Source organism: Daphnia carinata, chromosome 6 (assembly GCF_022539665.2).
Source record: "Daphnia carinata strain CSIRO-1 chromosome 6, CSIRO_AGI_Dcar_HiC_V3, whole genome shotgun sequence".
Classification (NCBI taxonomy): Eukaryota; Metazoa; Arthropoda; class Branchiopoda; order Diplostraca; family Daphniidae; genus Daphnia; species Daphnia carinata.
Genome location: NC_081336.1, coordinates 4,589,143 through 4,610,694, shown reverse-complemented (window position 1 = coordinate 4,610,694; position 21,552 = coordinate 4,589,143). Strand labels below are relative to the sequence as shown.

At 41.3% G+C, this 21,552-nt stretch overlaps 5 protein-coding genes across 8 annotated transcripts in view; 2 read left to right on the top strand and 3 right to left on the bottom strand.

Annotated features, from left to right (window-relative positions):
* LOC132088036 (low-density lipoprotein receptor-related protein 1-like) overlaps positions 1 to 21,552 on the top strand; it is a 79,869-nt gene that overhangs the window by 11,581 nt on the left and 46,736 nt on the right. The window lies entirely within an intron of this gene.
* Positions 1 to 21,552, bottom strand: part of LOC130690149 (hydroxyacyl-coenzyme A dehydrogenase, mitochondrial-like) — a 48,699-nt gene that overhangs the window by 5,125 nt on the left and 22,022 nt on the right. The gene's annotated exons all lie outside the window — the stretch shown is intronic.
* LOC130690188 (FAD-linked sulfhydryl oxidase ALR-like) lies at positions 4,246 to 5,253 on the top strand. Its single transcript, XM_057513194.2, has 3 exons — positions 4,246 to 4,482; positions 4,711 to 4,955; positions 5,018 to 5,253. Exons 1-3 carry the CDS (start codon positions 4,384 to 4,386, stop codon positions 5,178 to 5,180), a joined length of 507 nt encoding a protein of 168 aa, XP_057369177.1. The 5' UTR covers positions 4,246 to 4,383; the 3' UTR covers positions 5,181 to 5,253.
* Positions 7,811 to 16,435, bottom strand: LOC130690101 (MICAL-like protein 1). 4 transcript variants are annotated; one of them, XM_057513068.1, is made up of 10 exons: positions 16,279 to 16,435; positions 15,134 to 15,301; positions 14,868 to 14,981; positions 14,690 to 14,775; positions 14,525 to 14,629; positions 12,950 to 13,074; positions 11,531 to 11,572; positions 8,994 to 10,691; positions 8,505 to 8,926; positions 7,811 to 8,427 (listed from the first exon to the last, which is right to left on the bottom strand). In XM_057513068.1, the coding sequence occupies exons 2-10, from the start codon at positions 15,169 to 15,171 to the stop codon at positions 8,028 to 8,030; spliced, it is 3,030 nt and encodes a 1,009-aa protein (XP_057369051.1). In that variant the 5' UTR covers positions 15,172 to 15,301; positions 16,279 to 16,435; the 3' UTR covers positions 7,811 to 8,027. The 4 variants fall into 4 exon arrangements, with proteins under 4 accessions (XP_057369051.1, XP_057369053.1, XP_057369054.1 ...); XM_057513070.1 differs by lacking the exon at positions 11,531 to 11,572; XM_057513071.2 differs by lacking the exons at positions 12,950 to 13,074; positions 14,525 to 14,629; positions 14,690 to 14,775; ... (1 more) ...; positions 15,134 to 15,301; positions 16,279 to 16,435 and adding an exon at positions 11,842 to 12,691.
* Positions 17,761 to 20,891, bottom strand: LOC130690106 (nuclear receptor coactivator 6-like). The gene is made up of 3 exons (XM_057513081.1): positions 20,735 to 20,891; positions 18,895 to 20,646; positions 17,761 to 18,672 (listed from the first exon to the last, which is right to left on the bottom strand). Exons 1-3 carry the CDS (start codon positions 20,772 to 20,774, stop codon positions 18,170 to 18,172), a joined length of 2,295 nt encoding a protein of 764 aa, XP_057369064.1. The 5' UTR covers positions 20,775 to 20,891; the 3' UTR covers positions 17,761 to 18,169.

Genomic DNA, 21,552 nt, shown 5'->3' with positions numbered 1-21,552 from the left:
GAGTTATCCGTTCCAAAAATAGGAAAACTTTTGGCTCTCGGTGTTTCTGCTTGTCGATGTCATCCGATTTATTCTTGGTCACATCGGTTACACTATACACCGTGAGAGACCCTACTGAGTGTTTAATTCTAATTCCTCCAAGATCTGGTGCCATATCTGTTGAAAATTTAGGTTGCTCTGGATATTTAACAAATAGAGGATCCGTCACACACGGGGTTTTCTCATACCTGCGGGGATCATTGGCCATGACAATAAGATTCGTCACGCAGATAAAGGCCATAATCATTGGGGAAAAAAATGTATTGGGATGGAGTCTGTTTTTTTTTTTTTTTTTTTTTTTTTTGGTTTTCTTTTTAGACCAATAATTTGTCTATTAATAAATACTTTATTTTTGGACGGTATATAGGAGGAAGGAAAACTACGAAAAGTCGACAACTTTGGGTACTTCGTTTAGGCATTTTTTAGGCTTATTATATGTTATCAAGGTAACATCTAGATTCCTTGTGTCACCAGGAATGTTTTAATGGGTATTACACAACAAAATTTATCAAATTCCTTGAAGAAATACTAAATTGCAAACACCAATCACAATAGCGAAGACGGATACCATTATTTTTAGGCGGAATTTTTAAATTTCCCATTGTTATCGCCGTAAAAAAAGTAAAAAAAAAAATTTTTACGATTATATATTTTTCTTATGGTATAGGCTTATAGTTATTATAATAAAAGAAAGAAAATGTTTTTCATTCGGTTTATTTTGTTATTCGAATTACGGTCACTAATTAAACTACTTGCATTATCGTATTTCACTGGAAACCAAGAAATCGCTTACCCTAGAGTCGAAGTAGTTGTGGTAAACGATATCAGTTTTGATTTCAGGAACTTTTTATGATAATACAAAATGATTTTGTGATTTGGGCCTATTTTGAAAATTGCAAACGACACAGGAGACGACACATGAACAGCCGAATTGTTGTTTTCTATCGGTAGTGGTTGCTACTGGCATCACAATTGGATAGCCAATCACAATGCAAGGATCGCGTGCCGCTGGGAACCCGAACGGTCGAATCAACTCGCGAAGACCGTGTTGGAGTCGTCACGCAGATAAAGGCCATAGTCATGGAACAAAAACAAATGTAATGGGACGGCTCAGTTTTTTGGTATTCTTTTTGGAGACGGTAACTCGGTAACTCATTTTGCAGATTTTGATAGGTGACCAAACTAAATTAAACCGTAGAAGGCCGGTATCTTATGGGGAAACGTCCTATCGACTTCATATTGCAAAGGCGAAAACACTGGTGTATCCACAAAATTATCATTGGTTGAGAGTTAAACGTAATGTTTTCCACTCAAATCGGCTTCGGCCTAATTTTCGCATAAAATTCAATCATTGCTTTCGTTTTTTATCATTTTAAAAAGAAGATTTCCGCCAGTCATGCCACTCCGATTCATTTTTTTATATTGATCGCCCATCCGATCTTCAGCGATTGATCTTGATCTCCGATTGTATCATTTGAGAATAATTTGATCGGCGATAAAATTTTTGCGATCCGATTTTTTGGGCGAAATCTAGTCGTGAAATTTTAACTAAACTTGTCACCATTTCAAGTCATAGTTGGAGCTGAGGAAGGAGGTGAAAAAGTCAACTCTTACATCTGAACAGACTAAAATCTTTAAATCACTAGAGTTAAGCCAGTGTAATGAATATTGATTTATTAGTTTGCTAGTCGTTGATGAAGCGTGCTAAATACTTGTTTTTGTAGAATACAATTTGTCGTTTGTGAGTTTTTGAGTAATAAAATTGTGTTTGAAAATTCTAAGGATAAAAAAATAGGACCGATTTAATGCATTTTTATTTCATTTATTGAGATTTCAGACATGAAAACTGGGTACAAAATTGAAATGGCGCATTAGACAATTAATCCAGTTTGCTTGTTGTAGGGCGCTCTTACTTCGATCATTGTAGTTGAAGGAGAAGACCGGAAACCTTTGGCAGCTCGGCCACGTTTACCATTGTGTTCGACCCCACCATGTCTTTCGAATGGATTTTGAACAGCAACCGGGTTGGATTCTTTGTTGTCATAAGCCCCGTTGCTCGAATCACTTGTATCAGAAAAACTGATTGCAGAATAGGATTTGGTGATATCCAAATCAAACTCCTCGGAAGGCTCAGTCGAAGCTGAAGAACTAGCTTTCCGCATTACTGCTGGATCGTTTGTTTCAGCTGTACTAATTGTTCCGTTTGTCTTTTCTAGTTCCAACTGAAAGTCGTTATTCTCAGAAGTAGCTTCCTTTAATTTAAAAGATCCAATGCCACTTTGGAGTACAATGACACTGATCTCGCGGTTTGCTGTGTCGTAATCAAGTTCTTCATTGACATTAATACTGTGGTCCGTAGTTCCGATCGGTGAAGGCCCGCTTTTTGGCATTGGTTTTCGAATATCGTCAGTAAGTGGGACAGGTTCTTTACTGTCATAAGCCTCGTGACTTGAATCGCTTTCATCCGAAAAACTGATCGCTGAAAATGATTTCATGACATCCAAATCAAACTCCTCGGAAGGCTCAGTCGAAGCTGAAGAACTAATCTCCTGCATTACTGCAGGATCGCTTGTTTCAGTTTTACTAATCGTTCCGGTCGTCTTATCTAGTTCAAACAGAAAATCATCTTGAATATCATCATTCATTACCGTGATTTTAAAAGACCCAATGGCATTTTTGAACTCAATAACATATATCTCTCGGTTTTCTGTGTCATAATGAATTTCTTCGTTGACATTGATGTCGTCCGTGGTTCCGATCGATGAAGGCTGGCTTTTTGGCATTGGTTTTCGAATATCGACAGCAACTGGGACAGGTTCTTTACTGTCATAATCCTCGTCACTTGCATCAGAAAAACTGATGCCAGAAAAGTATTTTGTAATATCCAAATCAAACTCCTCGGAAGGTTCAGTCGAAGCTGAAGAATTCCGCATTACCGCTGGATCGTTTGTTTCAGCTGCACTGGTGGTTTCGGTTGTCTTTTCTAGTTCAAATTCTAAATCTTTTTTCTTAAAATCAGTGATTTCCTTTTCTTTAAAAGACCCAATTCCATTATCTCGTCCAGTGAGTTTTATCTTCCACGTTTTGGTTTCGTACTTATGTTCTTCTTCGACATCTATGTTGTCCGTTGTACTGATCGGAAAGGTAGCCGGTGAAATAGGACTGAAACGAAATAGGACTGGAGAAATAGGACTGGGAGAAATAGGACTGACTTTTAAAAACTTTTAGGACAGTCCTATTCTCCTCGGCATCAGACCGAGGAGGAGGACCGAAAACTTCTGCCTTTTGCCATTGGTTTACGAGTATCCATAGCTTCTTCTGCTGCAAATGTAACGACATTCAGAAATTTTGTGAGCAGTGGCTTCAAGTCAGGGTTAGTTTCCTTCGAAACCTCTTCTGTCACCGTTGCTAAAAGTTCTCTTGTTAAATCTGCATCACTGTTCTCCAAAATTATGCGCATGATTTCTATCATTGCTGCCATAATTCCTGAGTCCTCGTTTCCAAGCGAAGCAACCATCTCTGGTTTGACTTTTAAACGATGTGGCAACAAATCATCTTCGATAGCGTTGTCAGGTCCAAAATGAGGAAAACTTCTGGCCTCCGGGGTCTTTTGTTCGCCGGTGTCATCCGATTTTTTCTTGGATACGTCGCTTACAGTAGACTCCGAGAGAGACGTTCTTGAGGTTTCAACTAGAATTTCGTCAAGATCTGGTGTAATCTCCGTTGGCAAATTGGGTTACTCTGGTGGACATTTCAGAAATACTGGATCCGTCGCACATGGAGATTTTTCTTGCCTTCGGGGATCGGTGGCCATGACAATAACAATGGTCACGCAAATAAAAGCCATTGCCATTGAAAAAAAAAACGTAATGGGACGGCGTCAGTTTTTTTTGAAGAACTTTTGTAAACCATTTTTTTGTTTAATTAATAAGCGACCAAACTAAATTAAACCATAGAAGGTTCTGGTCTCTTATAGAAAATGCCGTATTCTTATTTTCTTTAGGGAACGACATTTTCAAGCCAAATCTAGCTTCAGGACGCCACAAACTGCCCCCAACAATGGGGGTTGGTGGAAAGCTACTTACACCTTCAGTAGTGATCAAAACCTCCACTAGATGGCAGTATAAGCAGAGTAAGGATCCAAAAAATCGTAGGAAGAGTATCCAAAATTTCTGCGTCAGCAGCCCATGTTATCTCTCTTATGGAGATAACGAACCAGAGGTCTTTATCTATGATACATGTATCAACAATAAAAAAAATTTCTGCGCAGGCTCTTAAAACGTGGCAGACAACGGAAATATATGTTCGTCTGTATTTTATATCGATATATCGCCAACACTAGTCATGGCGAATAACAAACCATGTCGAGCATGTACAGATTTCCATACTTGGACTGCAAATTTGAAACAAAGTGCAAAGAATACGGAACAAGTTATTGTCCAGGTAAGAAACATCTTAGATATGTTCTTTGAACATTTAGTATAGACCAAATATTTACAAAGAAGCTATTTGGCACACATTGGTGTTTTGCATACAGCTTAGGCTCAAATTAGCTTAAGCAAAAATTGAGTACTGTTTACGCACCATGGATATGGTTCTCTGCTAAATATTCAAAAGTAGCAATTGCTTTGAACCGGTTCAGAGTCACAAAGTTTCATGTTTTCTTTGTAGACCTTAGAATCACCTGCTGAATTAAAGGAAAATTTATCATCAACATTAACTACGTCAAACAAGCAACAGGAATGTCCACTAGATAGCCAGCAGTTGGGTAGGAACTCGTGGAGTGTCCTTCACACAATGGCAGCATACTACCCTGATAAACCTACTGTTGCTGAACAGAATGACATGGCTCAATTTATGGCATTATTCACGAAATTCTATCCCTGTAAAGACTGTGCAGAAGATTTCATGGAAAGGTTAGGAAACATTAATTCTGTTCAAAATTATTGAAAGATTTACTATCAATCTTGCCTCCTAGATTGGTTGCCAACCCACCAGCAACAGAAAGTAGTTCCAAACTATCACAGTGGCTATGTGTTATGCACAATCAAGTCAGTAAGAAGCTCGGTAAACCAGAGTTTGACTGTAGCTTAGTTGAACAAAGATGGAGGAATGGTTGGAAAGATGGATCATGTGATTAACTTGGCCAGTTTATTTTCTAGTTTCCATTCTATCGTCTTGTCTTATTGTACATCAATACACATTTATTTAATATTTTGGGTTCTGATGAAATCTGAGGTACTTTCCTGCATCAGGATCGTCATCCCTTTTAACTGTTATAAATATGAATGAATGCAAAAAAGGCTGAATTAGGGAAATGGAGTTAAATGAGCTAGAAAGTACAGAAATTTACCTATGTATTGGTCTTTAAAAGGACGTTTTACTTCCCTATTTGCATTGTTGTATAGACCATAACCAGCAAGACCCAATCCTTTTGAATAAAAGCATTAGACACAACTATTGAATAATAAAGAAACGAAAAATCACCGAAAGCCGCAATGCCTAAGCCAACCATAACGTCAGGAATTTCTATCCAACCTCGTCGAATAAGCTGAGAGACTGGAACATATCAAAATATTTTGTTATGCTCGGGATGGTACTTGTTGAGGCAAAATCAGATTTACTTTTCGAGCTGGATTGCGCAGCGGCCATGTTGTGCTTCCTAGTTGATGTTATTAATTGTTCCTGCAAGAAACAAGAATATCGTCATGAACTGCAGTCGCTCGTGTAACCTCCAACGGTGAATTAACTAAAATGCAGAATTTACATGAATAGGTTTCTTGGGTAAAGTTCGGAAAAAGATTGGAATGGGTAAAACGGTGGTGGTGTGCGGAATAACTGCACTTTATCGTTTATCAGAACCACTCGGGTTGGTCGGCCTCCTGCATAGTAGCGATCGGCCCGGGTTGGCTGTAATCGAGGTCTTCGCCTCAAAGAAAGCCAATTGAGCATGGGGTCCACCAATGCGAGGTCGCGCAAAAATGAGGGCAGTTACCCCCAAAGCTCCGACGCCATTTTCAAAGTCGAGTTTATTGGGTAGTTGATTACAACTCAATTTTTTATGTCCCTGCGTAAATCGATAATTCAAATCGCGATTTCATCCGCGATTACAAACACTGATTGAAATCCGATCAGATTATGGACGAAAATTTGAAAGCCCGACAACACGACGTGGGGTTTCACTAAGCCGCATAAAAATGATCCGATTGGCTCAGGGTAAATCAATGTTTTCACTTTCTGAAAAACACCTAGATGGCTCAGCATGACTGACACTAGGCACTAAGGCATTTCTGAAGGTAAATTTATTAATGCTAGATGGCGGTTATTTCAGCTGATTCTCCGCTAGATGGCCACTCAAAATGTATTTACAACAAAAAGCGCTTTATTCAAAACAAGCTTTTCCATGTACTGCATTTTACATGCGCGTTTCAATTGTTTGTAACAAAACGAGTAAAGATTATAAATATAATACAAGACAAACTGTTAACGTTCAGACTGGGTTTTAATATAACAAACCAAAATTTCGGCAATGATTAATTGACACATTGTAAAGAAATTTATTTGTCAAAGATTTGCAGTTTCTAGAGCTTGACAACGACTTTCAATAGACATTTTGGTACCATGTAGGGTAAAATACACCAACCTGCCAACCTAAAGTTATCTACACTGGGCCCTTTCCAATCATAGCGCAGGTGTCAAAAAAAAAAAAAAAAAATGAAAACCCGTACTCTTGCCGCAAGAGCTACGGGGGCCAAGGTCCGTTTCATAATCGATCTCGTGCCGAAGTTGAAGGCAGACAGCGACTGTCCTCTTTTTATGTTGCAGAGGTAGGGAAATGATTGTACGTTATGAAGAAAACAGGAAGTATGAAAGTCTTAGACTATAAAATGCCATGGTTAAAAAAAACTGACGAAGAAAACTTTGATTAACTTCAAAATTGGCTGGTTATTTCGTATTGATAAATGGGAGCATTTTGTAATTTTTTTTTTTTTCGCCTTTTGAGTTAAAATTTTTCACATAAAATGAAATAAGGACAAGAACAACAGTGTAGCGAGCAGGATTATTTACAGGAGAGATATGGAAACTTGGCAAGGCATTAGGTTTTCACTTTTAAATGTGTCAACGGAGCGAACGACCAGTTATCCATTTTGGTGCAGATGCAGTAAAAGGTAAATCACTTTCGTCATATTATGTTATCATACCTTTATTTCATGTCTATCGTTAACTATTGAAGAACGAAAGTAGTTTTGTTATCTTGTTTTTCTGTGACTGCCCTTGTCCATCAGGTCGCACAGGTCGTGAACATCAACACGGGCACGAGGCGAGAATGTTACAGAAACTCCCCTCATCCCTCGTTCTGCTTTCGTTCAGCTAACTTATTAGGCTGTTTTAACGATAGAATATAAACTATTCTTTAAAAGTATGCTTAGCAAATTGATGATGTTTCTCTTTGCCAACCTGACCTTAAATATAGAAAATAAAGATAACCCAACTATTTAAAAGCATATTCCAGACAACCAAGTGGAAGTGGCTTGGCTTTCGGAGGAGGGCGCCATGATAATTAATTTCTATATTCCTGTTATGCACAAGCGTACAGTAATGCCATTCCTTTCCCTTGAATAATGAATAGAAATAAATTTTTTTTCGGCAGTGTTCACGGCCACTGTTTGACTAGAAGAAATATGGTCTGTAGCGTGGTCTACTACGCCAACGGACCCGCACCATACGCTTTGATAGCGAACAATTACGTCAGAAAGGAACCGTTAATAAGTCAATTCAAGTAAACTGTAATCCAAAATCTACAGCTTTATACAGACTTGATGCAACGCGTGAAGAGATAGCGGAATGAATAAAGACAAAATTTGCATACATAGAACGATAGAGAAAGCGATTGAACAAAAAAAACGAAATTTTGTTTGTAAAATTAGCTCTTAAAATGATGAACAGGACATAGACGAGGGAGATACAATGTGAAGGAAACGGCATTTCTACTTGGCAAACCACGATTTTGTTTTATGTTTTTCTTTCTCCTTTGGAACGGACGGCGACGAGGCTGATGTTTCATTTGCTACGCTTTGCGATGGGAGCGGACCAGCAACTTCTGTATCGTCGACTTCTTTATCGGCATCGACCTTGTTCTTTTTCGACTTTTTAAGTTTATCTTTCTTCATCAGTTTGATGGGCGATTGAATCATTTTCAAGGTTTTTGTTTTTGTTTTGGAAGGAGACGCTTGAACGTTTCGAGTATCAACTGCGGCGGGCACAGATCCGCGGCTATTAAAGACGTCAAGGTGTTGCTGTATACTTTGATCCTCTTCTACTTGACGCTGTCTGTCCATTTCTAGACAGTCAACAATCTCAGCTCGTCGGTGAACCACCTGGACTAACCTGTACATTGCAAGATATTGTTGAAATGGCTTCATTAGGCACAATGTACTATTATCTCAATCGAATGAAATGAATACCGATTAATGAGTTCCTCCTCCTTCAACCGATCATCAGCAGATTTCTCGCCGTTTGGCTTCTCCAACAAACAGCGAATTTGGTACTCCAATTCGGCGTGTTCCTCCTCCAGCCTCTGCTGACGTCGGAGGTACATGAGTTCTGTTTGCCTGCGGAGGAGTTCATTTTTCTCGTTGACCAAATCGAACAGCTGCAAAATCATTTCCTCAATGTGGATGGATCCATCGCTGATGGGTTCACTTCCATCTTCCGGTTCCGTTAGATCGCGAATGCTTTGTTCCAGGCTGACACCTTGCCTCTCTAGTTCCACCTGCTTGATTTCAATGTCGTCCAATTCCTGTTGGATTCCCATCAACGGCAATTTTCTGAGTTGGCGTTTTTGAGGCGAGGGCCGAGGAGGAGCAGGACCTTTCTTCCTCTTCCACTGGAATTCAAAAATCAAAATATTAGGCAATCTAAAATTTTAAAGTCAAATAAACATTTTACTTTACTTGGCCGTGAGAATCTTTGTTGACAGAGCATTGCAAGTGCAAGTTAGACAGGTCTTTGTGGGCTTTTTCAGAGGGCGTCGAGCATAACGATTGCGGCGGCGAAGAAATCGCCTGCGTTCGGTTTGGCTCCGGGCTTGACACAGAACTAGTCACTCGCGACCCAGTTTGGGGGGAAGGCATCGGAGATTTTGATAAGTCTATGGTTGGAGGCGGTGGAGCAGACTTCCGCTTGGAAACGGCGTTAACGTCGCCATCAGCGGACATCAGACTCGGGGTCCTCTGTGGCTTGGGTGGAGGCGGGGCAGGTGCTGGCCGCTTCTTTGGTGACGGTGACGGATTTATATTCAACGAATGTGGAGGTGATTTAAGCACAGGTGGAGGAGGTCTGCCCGGTCGGATTTTTTCACTCGACTTCCCTGGATCATTTCTAGCATTTTCTTCCTCATCCTCATCGTCACTGCCGAATGGATTAAGGCTGATTTTAGGGGCGGGCAGAACTTTTTCGGGCGTGCCCGTGCTCTGGCCTGAGCTGAACGAGCTCGTTTGATCCACGGGATTGGCCGGTGTTGGACTTCCGTCTTCCAGCGGCGGATCGTCATCGAACGGATTCAGCTCTTCGGGGTACTCATCTATCGATTTGTTAACAATCTTATTTTGAGGTGTTGAGGATCTTTTACTCTTTCGACGTCGCGGTTTGGGGACGACAAGGGCCACATCCTGCGAATCCTCCGTTGCAGTCACTTGAATGGCGGGTGGTACGGGTGAAGAGGAAACCTCTTTCTTTCCATCAAACGAATCCGCTGGCTGCTCATCGTGTACGTCACCTTCTTTGCCAAGTTCAGTAGTAGTTGGTACATCAGTAGAAATGCTCACACCATTTTCCTTTTCTTCTAAGGGCTCTGTCACGGTTGCATCTTGATTTACCTCTTCCGCGTTGCCAAGTTGTGGGTCAGCCTCTGGCACATTGCAAAGCGTGACAATTTCATGGGGCGTAAACTCTTTGTTAATAGTTAACGACAAATCTGTGTCCTGTGCAACTTCCAGTTCAACAACATCTTGAGAATCTGCAACAGCAGAACCGCTTTCACTAACTGGTTCGGTGACGGCTATTTTCCGATCGTCATCTCCAGATTCTGTAACGGTCGCCGTTGTTTCTACACTATCGCACACATCCGCACTCGAATTTCTCTTCTCATTGTCATCATCAATTTTACGTTGGTCGTCCGGCACAGATCGCGAGTCCAGTGTCACTTCTATTGTGGCGTCGGTAGCAGCCACCATGCTGTCGAGGAAACTCCGTTGCTGATGAGACACTCGTTCGGGCTGCTCTTGCGGAACGGCCACATTTTGCGCACTTGAAATGGTCTCCTCGGGGCTGGTTGCTATGGCACTTGGACCGCAGTTTGCTGGAATGGGATGATCGGACGGAATGCACTCTGCGGCTTTATGGACAGCAGCGACTTCATCCGGACAAGTTTCGCAACAATACTGTTCCTGTTCTGTTTCATAGTAATTGGCAAGGCTGAGCTGGGATTGGCATCGGGCGCAGCGAAAACACACACGATGATGCAAACGACCATTCACCATCAACCGTTCGGCAAGAAAGACTGGGTTTTTACACGACACACACAGATCCGACACACGGCGGGCTTGCGGTCTGGACGATGCTCCATCATTTTGTAATTGACGAGCAAATATCTGTGAAACAAAACCCATCAACAATTAAAACATTACCTCAATGTTATCAGAATCGAAGCGGAATGAAATGTTACTCGTTTTCGTCATCTTGTCGGATAAGAATCGAACAATATGACACAACAGGAATGATATTTTTTTACTAAGGAAAGAGTACAGTAATTTAAGTGTGATTTATCTGCATCACAGGATGGACATGCCAATAGGATTTTAGTTGGATCTTATCCAATAGGAAGTATTCGTTTGCTTTAAATCGTGACAGGACTTTGAGAATTTGAGATGCTGGAAAAGTGATCAATTACCATCGCGGCACGACATTATCTGATTAAAGATTCGTCAGAAGACGGGGGAAAAACATTGAACTTCTCTCATTTTCGAATTCAAACCATTCTTAAGCTAATCGTCAACAACTTGTATCTGATTGTCGCCACCCACCTCGAGATGGACAAACCTTTGAGCCAGAGTTAACTCTCAATCAACGGCTCAACATTCCACAAACATAGCAGGTGGTACTCTTGACTTGCAATAGCTTAAAAACTAAAAACTTTTCATGCATACTTGTACAAAGGAAATGGCTAGCGCTTAACATACTTCAAGAATTCCCTCTTGGAAGCAATTCGCCGTAGCCGAATCAAGCGACAACTTGAGTTTTGCTATGTCAATAGCTGAATTAAAAAAAAAAAAAAAAAATAAAAAAAAAAAAAATTTTCTTTTGCAAACGTCATAACATAGAAAGCCAGGTACTAAACAGGGAGAAAATAAAATAAAACGAAAACACCCACCTCGAAAAGTCCGTTATTTTGGGTCTGTGTGTGGCGTGTCAAAGAGAATTAACAAAGTACCTCAGCTTTGTACGGCTGGCCCCGCATCTCAAGGCTGGCGTCCTAAGCAACCAATCAGAGAGCGATGCCAAACATGATAATAATATTAAATAACATACGTGACATTCGTACAAATGACAAAACACAATTGGTGTGCCCAACACCGCACTGCTACGTTCACATAAAACATGTGAAGCGCATTAAAGAGCAAGATATTTCCAAGCAACACATGAAATCACAATGGAACAACAACAAAAAAAAAAGGAAAACAGGAAACGAAAAAAAAGGGGAGAAAGCCAAGCTCGTTAATAGCCCTCAGAAAAAAAAAACACCTCAAGTCTGCGGAACTTCTCGAGAGGAATCCACTTGTTCCCGTAACGAACGTGGCCTCGTTTGATTTTGTAGGATCGACGAGTTCGCCGGCGAAGAAGGGCGACTGGTGATCCCGGCGACCACAGACTCATGAAAAACAAGATGCCTCGTACATTTTGGGCCACTCGAGTTCGTAGCGATGATTTGTTGTGCAACTCTCTCCTGCGGGACAACGACGACTCCGCCATGACAACTGGTCAGAATGACCTGCACCAGGCAACTGAGACGGCCACAGTTCGCAAAGCAACACATTCAACTACGCCATCGTTTTTTTTTTCTCTCTTCTTTTTGGTAACCGAACAGCTCAAATTCTCTGTCTCATCCCAATCCAAAAAGAAATTTACGTCTTCCCTTTCCTTCCTTTCTCACTGTTCCCTTCGTTTCATTTATCTTTGGCTTCTCACACGGCTTCATTAAATCGTTGATCAATTCAGATCACGTTGTGTGTGGCCAATAAAGTGACGTCAACAGTCAAATTCGAATACGCATGTAGGTGATTTCCACCACTCGTACCGTCTCGCCAATGGTTGCCTACACCAAATGGCTGTCGCCGATTGACTTGCATTTGCCCACGACGTGGCATGCTATGCTTGTTGTTACCCAGCCAGCTAAAAATAACAAATAAAATGCTGCCAAGGACTCGGCTCGGCAGAAATGGTTGCCATGACCGATTTCATTGAGCCAACTCTTTTCCTGCTTGACTCATTTTAGCTGATAAAGAGAACAGATCTCTGGGTAATCCCTCTGTTAACCCATGCTCATACGTGATCGAACGTCAAAGACATGTCTCGAATCTACCGTAACAATGGAGAGAGAAAAACAAATCAAGGGGAAGAAAAAGCGAAAGAAAGAGAAACAAATATGGTAGGACAAGGCTAACCTTGTGCACGTGTCGTTAGCTAATAAATAGGGAAAAAATAATAATCTGATAGAGGAAGAAAGAAACCCAGACATTGCCTTCCAAAGTGAAACAAGCTGGTGGCCTGTCGTCTACACTACTTCGAAGATTTCACGAAAAAAAAAAAAATCATGCCTTTAAACTAAAAGATAAATAGAGGATATATTTACTTTAACAGGGGTCGTCGCGCCAGTTTTGGGCAAAGATGAATTAGGGTCATCGTTGCGGCCTGCACCGGGGGCACCAACATCCCGTTCGGCCGGACGTTTCAGACCGATAGATAAGGAGGAGCCACCTAGGCGACACGGATAACATTAGTTTCAATTGGCAATTGTACGTGATGGTTGCAATTCAAAAGATAAAGACAATAACATTATTTCGAATAACACGTACACCAAACGTTTAAAACTTGAGAGATTTCTAACTGGATTTTTCCTTGAACAAGGAGAAAAAAATCGGGAAAACGGACACACAACAACAAAAAAAACAAAAGTAATTAAGTCACGAATGTCAGATCTGTCAACGCCCAGCTCAAAGCGCTTTCGCTGTTGTATCGCATTTTGAAATCATCTAGGTAATTCGCGAGTTATCGTGTGCAGCGGGCTTTGTGTAGGTGCAACGCTCGTTGGCACACTTCAGTTGTATACAAAACAAAACCAAGAGATAGGATTTCACCGTTAAGGCATAAGTTGGTCAAACCAAAGAAGGCACTGACACCGTTTAACGCAACCCGTATAATTGGGATGGTGTGTACGCGACGTACGCGGTTTCGACTTTCTCCGCCACCCAAACGGTAACGAATCATATTCAAACCGCGTTCAGAGGTGCGGTAAGATATTTACTTTCCAAGGATATGAAATTCAATAAGCCGTTTGCTTACATTGATGCCAAACACTGCGTCATCTTACACGTTTTCCAACTGAATGAGGCGCACAATTCGCTACTTTTCCACGTTGTCTCCCGAATTCAAACTGTCAAAAGAATGGACGAAAGACGTGGAAAATTGCATTCTAGTATCAACACGATTTATATATTCTCCCGACGATATGTCAGAAAACTCTCACAAAATAGTCATTATTTTCGTCCAACGGCTACTTAAATTTCAAAGCAAGTTCCTTTTCTATGTTTTATATTTTAAGACAAAAAAAAAAAAGAGAAGTGGTCGGGTTCTCACTGGTTTTCATTTTCTCTAGTCCGTTGATCTCCCCCCTCGCGCACAAATGTACCGTTAGAAACAAGTGCACCTCCATCGCCAAAGGTGTACGGGGGGGAAGGGGATAATGGAAGGAACCGTGAAACTTTGTACGCTCTTCCCCCTTCTGGGCTACAGCACCTCCTCTTGTTTTATATGCCCTTAACATCCTACACCGACAACCCCCCCGTTGGCTTTCTTTTTTTTTTGTTTTTTGTTTTTCCATGCGAACCTTTTCGACGGATTTACTGTCTAAAATCCCCCCCTCCCCTCTTTCCATCTCTTTCTGTCTCGCAGGTATTGTTGTTGTTATCCCGGCTAGAGTGCTATTGTCGTTGCCTGTTTTTGTTTTCGTTCCTCATTTCTGTGTATGTTTTTTTTTACGTGCGTATGTAATACACTTTTTTTTGTACTGTTAGAACTGTTATTTCTACTGCTTTATTATTATTCGACGAGATCATGAAAGAACAACGACCTGCCGTCCTTAAAAAGCCTGTTCCACTTAAGGCTGTATGATGACGAAATATATTCATAAATGAGATGGTAGCTATACCTTTAGATTTAGGGGCGGCCAAAACTTGGTAAAACTGCGATAGATACGTCATTATAGATAGACGATCAGGGATATAGTTAACCATATCTTCGGCATCAAGAAGAGCTGAAACGAATGAAACAGTTACGATAACGAAATGATTGAATAAGTTTGATTAGATTTTACCAGGTATTCCCAGGACATTCTCGGCCACGCTGAACGCCAACTGGTTATTTTGATAGACGTTCTCGGCCGACAAGCTAGCGAAATCACTGTGGGGGAAAGAAAACAACAAGCAACAGCCATAAATGAAAATGTTACAAGGTTTTATGGCCGGGTCATTTCCGGGTAGTTCGTTGTTTACATGAGATCCGGTCTGAAATGATGAACAAGGGCGCAAAAAGCCAGCCCGTCCTTCCACGAAGAGGTCATGTTTGTTACATTGACTCCATTATATCCTGCAGTCACTTGGCGGCACCTAATGTAATTCATAGCATGAAATTGAATTAATCCACCATTCCATAAACTTGTCATAGGAAAACCATTCCCCGTCAGTCTGAATCTATTTGTATTAGTTGTGTACATATTCATGTTTTATTAATGCAATAAGATAATTCGTATTTAATTTACCAAATTTCCAGGGCTTGCATTCCTCGTTTCTCTCCCATCTTGACGTTGCTGTTGAATTCGGAAACAGGTGGTGTGTGTCTTCAGCTCAAAAGCGGTCAAAGACCTTCTTGGCGATATAATAAGAGATATTACGGTCGTTTTACGTCGGGAGCTGTGTCGCTTTTGCCTCTACGAAAGGAAAAGAAAGCATGAATACGGTCTTACAGCTGAACTGTGTTTCGAAAACTAGTTCACACATTGTTCTTTTTGTGGTAATCCTTATTTAGCTATCCCACTTCTTCCGCCATCACGAAAACGTCAGGCAAAACATGGCTTCCATCATATGCATCTAAATTTATGCAAATCACGGCAAGCAGCGACCCTTTGTCTTTATTTCAGTCGACGAATATGAATTGCCACGGACAAGCAATTCCCCTTACTAGTTGAAGATTTCAGTGAAGGACTAATCTCGATTGAGGGTAACCTGTTCTGGCAAGCCCGGCGCACGAGTGAAACATTACTCAGAGAAGTTCTCGTCTAACCACTTTCGTCTCATCTCGTTTTCTTAGTTTTAAGTCTCTAAACAATCATTGTCAATGGAAACAAAAGAGGCATTGTACGTAAACGTCGAATTATTACAAAAGAGACGAGGAGACAGCCAATTGTAACCTGCATTGCCTACATGGACTAAATCGACAACTGAGAGTCCTACCGCAAAAAAAAAAGAAAAATAGAAAAGAAAACGACCACCACTACCACTAGCCACCCAACTCCAACTCCCCCCCCCCCCCCCCATCCCCTCTTTCCCAACCTCCGCTGCTCTTTGGAGTGGTGGTAGAAACAAAAAAGTAGGCCTGCGTTGGAAATGGCCTTCCCACGTTATTCACTAGAAAAGAGTTTGGGCTCCTTTTTCTTTGCTTTTCCATCATGACATCAGCACGTCTGAGTTGGACACAACGGTACAAACAAATTGCATTTGAACAATTTTAACGATAAAAGTAAAAAAAAAAAATTCACGGTCAACCAGAGACTTTCACAACTAGAGCAACATAACGTCTCTTTTGTGATGTTATGACGGATGGAAAAGCATGTGACGAAAACTAGCAGTAATGTTTACGTTCTTAGTTTGAAATTTTTGACAAGTCTAGCCTATTCCTTTTTCTTACCTTGTGACATAGAACAAATGTGATGTTGGTTGATTGTGTTTAACTTGGTGTAGTATTTACAACAACTCCTACACGTCTACTGTGCTCAAAGATACCACGTTCACTGACGTGGAATTGTTGGAAATAAGGCCAGCAGACAATTGCCGTTTGGCTCCAAACCCCCCAAGGACAAAGCCAAACCACACAAGGAAGTAAAAGCAAATACAGTGAACCACCTAGCGGTAAATCTTATAACTTGTTTCAATGGTTCTGAAGTGTTGAACTGTTGATGGGCTAGAAATGTATTTAATGCAAGCGAAAGCGAAAAAACGATGAAACAAACAGATACAATTTTCCGATTAGAATTCTACAACCTGTACTCAGCTAGCAACGTTCGAACCCCCAATCAAAGTTGACATAGATTGGCGCAACTGGAACGATAGCAATTACAAAAATACTCATCTACAGGCAGGACTAACATGTGAATAATATGTAGCAGACTTAGTGTGTGTCGTCGCCGGACAGGTGTTGCCTTAAATTACAAAAAGTTTTAATATACGCCGCACCTCACGTAATAATATTTGAATGGTTTTGCAAACTCGATTTTCAAATTAACCACCTCCTGATAATCCAATGGCTTCAATTAAGTAAGGCATTCTTTGTTAGCACATTTAAGTAAATCCAATTTCGAAGGTGCATGCACATCCCATACCATTTTTCTATATGTAAAAAAAAGCTTAACGTAGCGTAAACAGTAATGCAATCGCAAAAAGAACAATAATGAAAATCATAGCCGTGCATCATCCGCTCAGAAAGAAAATCCGCTGTGGAAAAATAAAAATAACGATAACAAAACAAGACAATTAAACAAAAACCCACAATATTACGAGAGAAACTTGTACATTGGCCATGCATGTATATACATCGGACAAACCCTTGGTTTGCTCTAGCGTTATCATTTGATGTTTTCTTTTTTTTTTTTTTTGTCAAGCGGCAAATGTTGTCACAAGGGTTACGACAAATAACAAATGCGATAATTCATTCCACTTTCAAAAAAAAAAAAGAGTCACGGTTCTCCGCAGATAAAGAACTCGCGACGGTTTATCACTCAAAATTTTCAGTTGAGCATTTTCGCTGATTAATACGACGACCCCACAAATGATGCATAGTACTGTGCTGTGTCCAACGATCTCATTTCGTCATGCAAAAGGAACAGTTGGAATAGCCCAACTGTTATCTCCGCTTAAATTTCACTGCGGTGATTCTTACGGATATAATTTTGTCGAATTTCAAAGTTATGTATTCGATTGCTTTTTCAGTTATCTGTACCACGAAGTTCAAGAAACATTTGACTTTTGAGTCTAAATTGAATTTTCGGATATCCACCGCTATTGCTATGGGAATGATTAAGTTGAATTGTTACAAGTACTCTTAAGCACCAATCTTTACATATTTCCCGTCTGTATGGCACAATCCTGAAAGTGTGTGCCATTTGGGAGGCAATACTTTGGATCAGTTTATTCCTTTCGTACGCGCATTAGTTTCCGTCTATAATGATTTCGAAGTTTGTTGCGTTGTGAGATATTAGCACAAATGTAGATTTTTTTTTCCGTGTCAAGCACTAGTTTGCGTTACAAGAGCGTTGACCCGGAAGCTATACGATAAGCTGTGTGAATGGGAAAAACTGTGGACGAAGTAAATTGTGGCCAATGACACATTTAAAACAAAAAGAAAAGCGCCAATTTGTTTCAATTATAATATTAATACAACAATGGTATGATATATCAGATTTATCGGGCATCGGAAAACCCTTTGGCAAAGTCATCGAAGGCGATGGTCCATATTTTGAAGTAAACGTTCATTAACCATTTGCTTAAAATACGATATATGAATTACAATGATACCCTTCTACTTAAGCGGCTTTTCGGAGATCATCTAGCCGCTCGGATGGACGGAAAAGGGGTGGTCGAATTTGTGGCGGAGCATACAAAGTGCTTCTGGTTCGAATCCCTCCGTTATCAGCATTTCTTCTCGTGTCTTCAAGACTACGCCCGGCGTCAAGCGAGCCCATTGCTGGACTCGGTTGTCCAGCGCCAAAAAACATTAAATTGGTGGGTGGTGTGCTGCTGGGGAAATTGCCAACCGGTGAAGGTATCTGCGAATTTATGGGGCTCGATGTGGGGCGGATTTCGCTGTTGGATGACGTCGTCGCCGACGCCGTGTTTGCAGCACGTCGAGGGTAAAAAAGGTCACTTTTGGAGCAATCCATACTTTCTTTCCATTGGCAAACGCTATTCACTTGATCGAATAGTGTGCCATTGGGGCAAGCGAACGATCTCTTCAGGCCTGAAGTAGAGCCATCGTCAATGCAGATGTGGAATGTTCGGCATCCGTTCTTAACGTCAGCATAGTAACCTGAAAACAAAAAGGAAATATAGCGTCTCTCGTCACTTCTTTAAAAGAGGAAGTTGTTTCTGTCCAGCACTCTCAAGCTATTTAAAACGACGAAAGGAGATGCTACCATATCAGAGACACAAACACATTGTTAAATTACTTTCCACTTCAGCCAAAAGTGAATTCAATTTTTTTCGTTGAAGCGCAAGTGTTTTAGAATTAACCCATTTCTCTTTTAATTACCAGGTGGTCGGCCGTCGCACGAAAAGTCAGTCATGGCAATGGGCATTGGTAATGACTGCTGTTGTGGTTTCTGCGGCTGAGGAGCTTGATGGTTAAACAGAGGTTTTGCGTCGTCGTCGTCATCGTTGCTGAAAGGGACGGTTTGAAGCTGAAGAACTGGACGATTATTGAATGTCGCAAATTCTTTCTGTGGTACCATCTGTTGTTGGCCTTGTTGTTTCTGTTGTTGATCCAGCGTTAAGGCAAAAGGGTTAAACTGTGGACGTAGCGGCTGTTGGTTCTGCGGCAACAGTTGGGAGTTGCCAACGAACGGTTGACTATTGAACGACGATAAATGTTGTTGAAAGAGGAAAGGATTATTCATTGGCTGCTGTTGCTGCTGGGGATTATTTGGCTGGAACTGACTAGTAAGATCGAAGGAATCGTTGAAGGAAAGGGCCCGTTCGTTCGGTGAGAATTCACGGACCTGTTTGCTTTGCTGTCCGTTGTTAGCCGAAAACTGCAGCTGAGGTCGTTGACTCAGGAATGGATCGCTATTTAATTGGCTAGCAAACTGACTGCCAAACTGCGACTCACCCCGACCGACGCCATTGTTGGAGAAACGATTGTTCGTCGCTGAAGACGTTCCAAAGGGGAAGCGATTTGCGTTTCCGAATTGCAAACCCGACGAAGAAGGAGATTCTTGAAACTGACCTCCTTGCAAAAGGACTTGGTTGGAGCCTATGGGACGAGTGGAAGAAGATCCTGATTCAGTGCCCGTGTTTGAGAACAACAGTCCACTGTTACCCTGCGGAAAGCCGAGCCCGAAGTTGGACTGCCCGAACCCCAAGTTGGATGAAGTCAGTTGAGGATTACTCAGGCCGAGTTGTGACACGAGCAGCTCGTTGTTAAAACCAGATGGCCCTAGTTGCTGGGAAAAACTGAACGGACTCTGTTGTTGCCCTCGTAGTTGGTTCTGGAACCCCAGTTGATTCTGAAGTTGAAATGGATTCTGAACACCCAACTGATTCTGAACACCTAACTGATTTTGAACACCCAGCTGATTCTTCAAAGCTAATTGGTTTTGGAGACTCAATTGGTTTTGTTGCAATAATCCTAATTCCAGGGGATTTTGCGAAAAACCTAACTGATTTTGAAGACCCAGTTGATTTTGAAAACCGTTCCCGCTTAGCTGATTTTGAAAACTGTTCCCACTTAATTGATTTTGAAGGCCCACATTTCCTCCCAATTGACTTTGCAGTCCTAACGAGCTGAACTGATTTCCTTGACCAATTCCGCCGTTCTGCTGCTGGAGAAGGCTTTGTTGGAAGCCGTTTTGTGGTAAAGTATTTTGCCGAAAATTATTCGGCGAAAAGCTGGGTTGCTGGAAACCATTTTGAGGAAACCCGCCCTGCAGGAATCCATTCTGCAAAAATCCATTCTGTGGAGAATTGTTTTGCTGGAATCCATTCTGCTGCGGAAGGCTAGTTTGCTGGAAATTGTTTAGCTGTGGGAATCCGTTTTGTTGAAATGCTGCACTGTTGAACGGGAAGCCCATGCCCGCTTGGAAAGGTAAACCAAACTGGGAGGACTGCGAAAATCGAAATAAGGGCGAAACATCGTTGTTGCCATTCGGGAATCGACCGACTTGATTCGCCATAAAACCCGACGTCTGTGTGTTATTGCTACGGTGAGTAGGTGGACCGTCTTGATCATCGTCACCTAAGGCATGACTGCGGGAACCGAACAACAATAGCGTCACGATCACCCACACTGAAAAGAGATATTTTAATATCAGGCAAAGTTTACGAAAATTTCAGAATCGGCGTTCTATTTTGTTAATTATGTGTAAGTGTTTTACCTGAAAAGGACACGGCAGAAAATTGCGAATGATGAATCATTACTACAGGAACGGAGCGTACTTGATGTGAAATGAAGCGACGACAAATGGAATTTTGTTTTTGCAGTTGATGATGTCTGTTAAAAGAAACTGGAACTGACGGCTGACAGAATGACCCTGATAAAGAAATTTACCGCCTCTTTATATAGGCATCATGTCTAGCAAGAAAACAAGGAAGTTTCCGCCTTCAGCTTCGTTTTGATCTGTCCCCATGTTTCTAAGCTCCGGTCAACACTGATTTTCACTTCGCTATGGTGGGTTACATTCATTGTCCCGAATTTTGTCTCTTTCTTTTTACTAGGTTAGTTTATGAGTCAACCATTCGTGAATACGTTACCGGTTGCCAAAGATCTCCCTTTCACTTTAGTCGAGGCAATCATAATTCTTTTTTTCCTGCTTCCTCCTACACCAATATGCAACTGAATGATAAATGGTATCTAACTGCTTTTCGTCTGTGTTGTTTTGACGGGTGGTAAGTAATGCAAGCTGGTCACGTCTATAGGTTGGAGGCTCAGAATTCGAATCTGTGTCATAATTCCGGAACTAGAATGTTGTATTGCTTCAACCGAAAATCATGCTAAGCATAAGCAACCCAACTTTCCATTCATTTCGCTTGAATTTTCCTGTGTTGAGCAGACATTGTCAGCCTTCAACAATTCAATGGTCTCAGCTCTGATGAAGAAGAGTAGATATAGAACAGCTTATTACGCGTAAAACTAGGCATCTTTTGTTTAATCGTTTGGTTTTGTAGCCAGCATAAAGGGAAAATACGCCGCTAA